At 44.9% G+C, this 6,000-nt stretch overlaps 1 protein-coding gene across 1 annotated transcript; it reads left to right on the top strand.

Annotated features, from left to right (window-relative positions):
* The first annotated feature begins 201 nt into the window (after positions 1 to 201).
* Il20 (interleukin 20) lies at positions 202 to 3,111 on the top strand. Its single transcript, XM_041648677.1, has 5 exons — positions 202 to 360; positions 624 to 689; positions 800 to 952; positions 1,979 to 2,053; positions 3,025 to 3,111. The coding sequence occupies exons 1-5, from the start codon at positions 202 to 204 to the stop codon at positions 3,109 to 3,111; spliced, it is 540 nt and encodes a 179-aa protein (XP_041504611.1).
* Positions 3,112 to 6,000: the final 2,889 nt, after the last annotated feature.

Genomic DNA, 6,000 nt, shown 5'->3' with positions numbered 1-6,000 from the left:
GGTCCGGGACGGCTTCTGTCTGAAGCAGCTTTTCTTGGGACGCTGTGTGAGCACCTAGCATTGCTTGCAGTCTGGGAAGGCTGTCTAGTTCCCACCCAGGGGACACCTGGTGCCGACCGATTCTTGCTGGATTGACTGGAGCAGCCAATAGTTCTGATCTCTTTGAATTTCCACCTCTGCTTTCCAGGATCTAGGTAGAAGATGAGAGGTTTCAGTTTTGCCTTTGTTCTGTTCTCCGCTGTGGGTTTTCTCCTTTGGACTCCTGTGACTGGGCTCAAGACTCTCCATTTGGGAAGCTGTGCGATCACTGCAAACCTCCAGGCAATACAAAAGGATTTTTCTGAGATTCAGGATAGTGTGGTACGTAAAGGAGGGATCCATATTTCCTGTCTGTTTGTCCTCTTCCTCCTTTGTCTGTCTGTCTTCTCGGTATCTCTGATAGTGTGTTAATGGAAACAGGAGAGACTCCAGTCCTGGACAATGTATTTCCAAGAGATGCCTGTACTTAATAGTTTAAAAATGCCTCTCATGTGTCCCTAGTGGAGGATAGGCAAAAGGTTGTGATAGCTAAAACCCTGGCAGCAGCCAATGACCTGTCTTTTCTTGTCCTTTCTCCTATTTAGCAAGCCGAAGATGAAAACATAGACATCAGAATCTTAAGAAAAACTGAGTCTCTGCAAGACACAGAGGTATGGACTTGATCTGGGGAACTCTGGGGAGGAGATAAAGCCAGAGCTCCTCCATCAGGCCTGGTCTTGTCTTCCTTCTCATTCATTCACTTCTTGGATGCTCTTTGCAGCATTCGGAGAGATGCTGTCTCCTCCGCCACTTAGTGAGATTCTATCTGGACCGAGTATTCAAATTCTATCAGAACCCTGACCATCACATCCTCCGAAAGACCAGCAGCCTCGCTAATTCTTTTCTGATCATCAAGAAGGACCTCTCGATCTGCGTGAGTAGACCTTGGGTACATAGTTTAAACCACGTAGCAACCAAGCTTTGTTTTCCTATTCCGTTGACTGGGTAGAGAAGTTGAATCCAGCATCACAAATAAAACAGAACACCAAACTGAACCAACCAAACAAAAAAGTGTTGAACTATGTAATTCTTCAGAAGTACTCCATTTTATCGAATACATGTTCTATTCAAAAAGCACTTTAAGCCGGGTGATAGTGGCACACGCCTTTAATCCCAGCACTCGGGAGGCAGAGGCAGGCGGATCTCTGTGAGTTCGAGACCAGCCTGGTCTACAGAGCTAGTTCCAGGACAGGCTCCAAAGCCGCAGAGAAACCCTGTCTCGAAAAACCAAAAAACAAAAAACAAAAACAAAAAAAAACCACTTTAAAAAGTCTGAAGAAATATAAAATGCTGGTTGTGTGATGTCTATAATTATTATCTAGTATCCATGAAATGAGATTTCCCCCCTATGGTAATGCATTCTACAATCTTACTAGGGCATTTTTGTGCTCAGGTGGTCAGTCAATAGGTTATTGGACGAGATCTTGGGTTGTGTTAGAATTGCATCCTTTCCATAAGGGACTGGGTTTGCTCTGGAGCCTCCTAGACAGGCGCTTTGGTAGGAAGCCAGTGGGGCACAGGAAGCAGAAGCTCCTTCAAATGATGACCCACGAAGAAACTTTCCTACAGAAATGTAGAAATGACTGTTTACAGGATTATAGGTAACAAACCAAATTCTCTGCTTATGCCAAGCAAGGGTAGAAAAGCCAAGTTTTAAAATAAAATTAGAAACAGAGAGATGACTCAGTAGTTAAGAGCACTGACAGAGGACCCACGCTGGATTCCCACCAATCACATGGTGGCTTGTAACTCTCTGTTAACTCCAGTCTTAGAAACCTGACACCCTCTTCTGGCCTCCACTGGCATGGCATGAATGTGGCACACATATCTATATGTATGAAAGTGCCATACACAGTAAAAGGTAAAAAACAAACCTTACCATTCTTTGGGTCCTTTTCAGCATTCCCGTATGGCATGCCATTGTGGGGAAGAAGCAATGAAGAAATACAACCAGATTCTGAGTCACTTCACAGAGGTATGCCCCACTTTTGTAGGGACTGTGGTAGGTGTGTTTTTGGAACTGAGACTATAGATACGTGGGAGGTATATTCACGTTGATAAAAAGCAGGTTAATAGTTCACTGTCGTCTCAGGTACCATTTCTAGAAGGATGCTCTCTCTACATGATGCCCTACCAGTGAAGAAAAAAATGTCTATCCAGAGACACCTGGATCTTCTGAGGGACATAAATGAGAAACAATATTTTTCACTATGCGCACACATGCATACCTTCAAAACCACTCACTTACAATATCATATATACCCATCTGTCCTGTTTCTCACATTGATACTTTTGCACATCTGCCTAGAAATCCTAAGTCAACTCCTCACTGACTTCTTCTTCCTCCTCCTCCTCCTTCTCTCCCTCTTCCCCGTTCAGGATTCAGCCTAGGCATTACCTCCAGAAAGGTAGCGGATGCTTCTCTCAGGGCTGTCTCCCTCTTACTCCTATCATCCAGTCAGTCATCAGGCTGCATCTCAGTTACTGCTCCCGCTTGTTCCCGTCCTCAACCAAGAATTCCTTATGGGCAAGGATTGCCATTTACTTCTGAACTGGTCCAGTGCTTGGCATGTCAATATTTATTAGATCTAAGTATGCACAGTAGGGAACACTCACAGACAGCACAGACATGCACATAGACACACACACACAAACACACACACACACACACACACAATTCTTGAGGAAATGGCCTTATTATTTTGGTCTGTCTGAGTCAAGTTTTCTCTGAGCCTCCATTCCCTGTGTAAGACCAGAGCAGTGGGCTCAGTAGTCTTCCTTCCTTCTGTGAAAATTTGATATGCTGTCACCTCTTGCAGTCTTTTCATCTTGAAAAGAATGCTCTTGTCACTAGCCCAGCTGACCTGATGATAGGAGGGAGGATTGTCCTTGGGCAAATGTCTTTTGCATATCTGACAGCAGGCATCTACTCTTCCCTTCCTTCAGCTTGAGTTTCAGGCCGCGGTAGTAAAGGCGTTGGGGGAAATAGGCATCCTTCTGAGATGGATGGAGGAGATGACATGGATGAAGTGATGAGGCTGCTGAGAACACTGGTACCCAAGAGTCCCAGTCCTCCTTACCAGGAAGACATGGTCCCAGATGCTGCTGAGAACACTGGAACCCAAGAGTGTTGGTCTTAAGTATGATGAGGACATGACCTCAAACACCACCTCTTTGTCATATAATTTATTGCTGGTCACAGTGTATGTTATTTATATATTATTGGTTTCCTTATGTGGATGCCTTTGTGTGTCCCCAATATTATCTTACATTGTAGTTTTGTAAAATTTTCTGTCTTTTCTACTGATGATTGTATTTATTTATTAATATTGTATTTATTTTCTACTGAACTTCTATCTATTTTGTATTTAAACATAAAACATTAAAAAGATTATATTTATAACCTGCCCAGAACAAGTGCTGTATTTTCATATAATAAATGAGTCCTTTAAATTCCGGAAGAGCGGCTATGGGAGTTCATGTTTAATTAAGGGCATACTTACTGCTGAAGCCTAATGAGTCAAGTGAGCCAAAGGCTTCTTGGTATGAATTTTGGGAGAAGACATAAGATATGAAATTACTTTTGGAAGATGATATCAGACAGGAAACGTTAAGTGTCTCACAATTACTGAGCATTCCAACACAACTTCCCAAACTCAGATGTGCATATCTTCTGGCTAGGGATGCCTTGGCCCGTATGTATTTCTAAATAAAGTTTTCTTTGAGTGATAGCTGCCTGAAGCTGGAAATACCCCGAGAGAGGGAAACTATTGAGGGTGATCTTGAATCTCAGTTTCACACAGGATCCTCTAGCTCCCTCGGAAGGAAGATGGGTGAGGATCTGGGCTCCTTTCTTCTTTCTTCTGTTGATCCATCTCCAGCTCCATGTCCTAATTCATTGCCACCTCCAATCCTGTGATTGACCTCAGTGAATGACACGGAATGAGGGGCTTGAGCCTTCTGGGTCCCAGCTCTCCAGCCCTGAGCACTGCCCTCTGGGCATTTCTATTTTTTTTTTCTTACCCTTGGTTGTTGACACTCTTGTATCAGGTACCTTGATTATGTCACTAATTTTAGTGGGCTCAGGTTCTAGGACAAAGGTTTAGAACATGTGTATGTATTATTGCTCCAGAGTCTTCCCAGGGAAGGGTACGAGTCATCTCCCGGGGCCCTCCCATTTGGATTTTCTCCAGTCATTCAGGCTAGTTTGTTGCTGGATCAAGTCTTTGTCTTTGTGTCTTTGTTTAATCAAAATGTTTTCTTTCCAAGTGCTCTTCAGGCTGAGCTTTCCTGGTCCCAGGAGCTAGCTTCTGACCTGGCACGGGTCCTTTCTTTCTTTCCCCTCCCTCAGAACGGTGTCCTCTAGTTTTGTAATGTTCGGTGTCCCAAGTCAGCTTGGCTCCTTGGAGTCTACTGTTGCCTGTTTTTATTGCCTCCAATTTCTGCCTTGACAGACTTTTAAGAATTAAAATTTTTTATATAAGTAACAACTAGCCAATAGAGAAAATTGGAAAAATGGAGATAAATATAAAGAAGAAAATTATAATCACACTTATCCTCACAACCATAGAAAATGATTTTTTTATTGCGAAAAGAAGAAAAAAAAACATAAACAAAAAACAAGTTTCCACCTCTTCCCAGCCTCCCATTTCCCTTCCCCTCCTCCCACCCTTCTCCCCCTCCTCCCACCCTTCTCCCCCTCCTCCCACCCTTCTCCCCCTCCTCCCACCCTTCTCCCCCTCCTCCCACCCTTCTCCCCCTCCTCCCACCCTTCTCCCCCTCCTCCCACCCTTCTCCCCCTCCCCCCACTCCTCTCCCCCTCCCTCTCCAGTCCACAGAGCAGTCCGGGTTCCCTGCCCTGTGTTAAGTCCTAGGTCCTCCCCCCTCCGTCCATATCTAGGAAGGTGAACATCCAAACTGGCTAGGCTCCCACAAAGCCAGCACATTAAGTAGGATCAAAACCCCATGCCATTGTCCTTGGTGTCTCATCAGCCCTCATTGTTCGCCATGTTCAGAGAGTCCGGTTTTATCCCATGCTTTTTCGGTCACAGTCCAGCTGGCCTTGGTGAGCTCCCCGTAGATCAGCTCCTCTGTCTCAGTGGGTGGATGCACGCCTCGTGGTCCCGAATTCTTTGCTCATGTTCTCCCTCCTTCTGCTCCTCCTTGGGACCTTGGGAGCTCAGTCCAGTGCTCCTGTGTGGGTCACTGTCTCGATCTCTATCCATCACCAGATGAAGATTCTATGATGATATGCAAGATATTCGTCAGTATTGCTCTAGGATAGGGTCATTTCAGGTTCCCAATCCTCCGCTGCCCAAGGAACTAACTGGGAACCTCATCTTGGGCACTAGGGAGCCCCTCTAGGGTCAAGTTGCTTGCCCACCCTAAAGTGGCTCCCTTAACTAAGAATTGTGGTTCCGTGCTCCCCTATCCACCTTTCCTTTATCCCAATTCTCCCGTTTCCCAGGTCCCCCCTCCTTCCCTTCTACCTTTTCTCTCCCCATCTCCCCTTACCCCCATCCCACCCCCCCCAAGATCCCATTTTCTCCCCGGAAATTTGGTCTACTTCCCTTAGCGAAGAGGACAACTATATGTTTTTCCTTCGGTTCACCTTCTTCCTTAGCTTCTTTAGGTTCACCTATTGTAGACTCCTTGGTCCTTATTTATGGCTAGAAACCAATTATGAGTGAGTACATCCCATATTCATCTTTTTGGGTCTGGGACACCTCACTCAGGATAGTGTTTTCTATTTCCATCCATTTGCATGCAAAATTCGAGAAGTCATTGTTTTTTACCGCAGCGTAGTACTCTAGCGTGTATATATTCCATACTTTCTTCATCCATTCTTCCATTGAAGGGCATCTAGGTTGTTTCCAGGTTCTGGCTATTACAAATAATACTGCTATGAACATAGTTGAACAA

The sequence above is a fragment of the Microtus oregoni genome, unplaced genomic scaffold (genome assembly GCF_018167655.1).
Source record: "Microtus oregoni isolate MIOR12 unplaced genomic scaffold, Mior012 000003F_ref0000135, whole genome shotgun sequence".
In the NCBI taxonomy this organism is placed as follows: domain Eukaryota; kingdom Metazoa; phylum Chordata; class Mammalia; order Rodentia; family Cricetidae; genus Microtus; species Microtus oregoni.
Note: the sequence above shows the minus strand (reverse complement) of the source record. Positions and strands in the feature narration are given on the sequence as shown.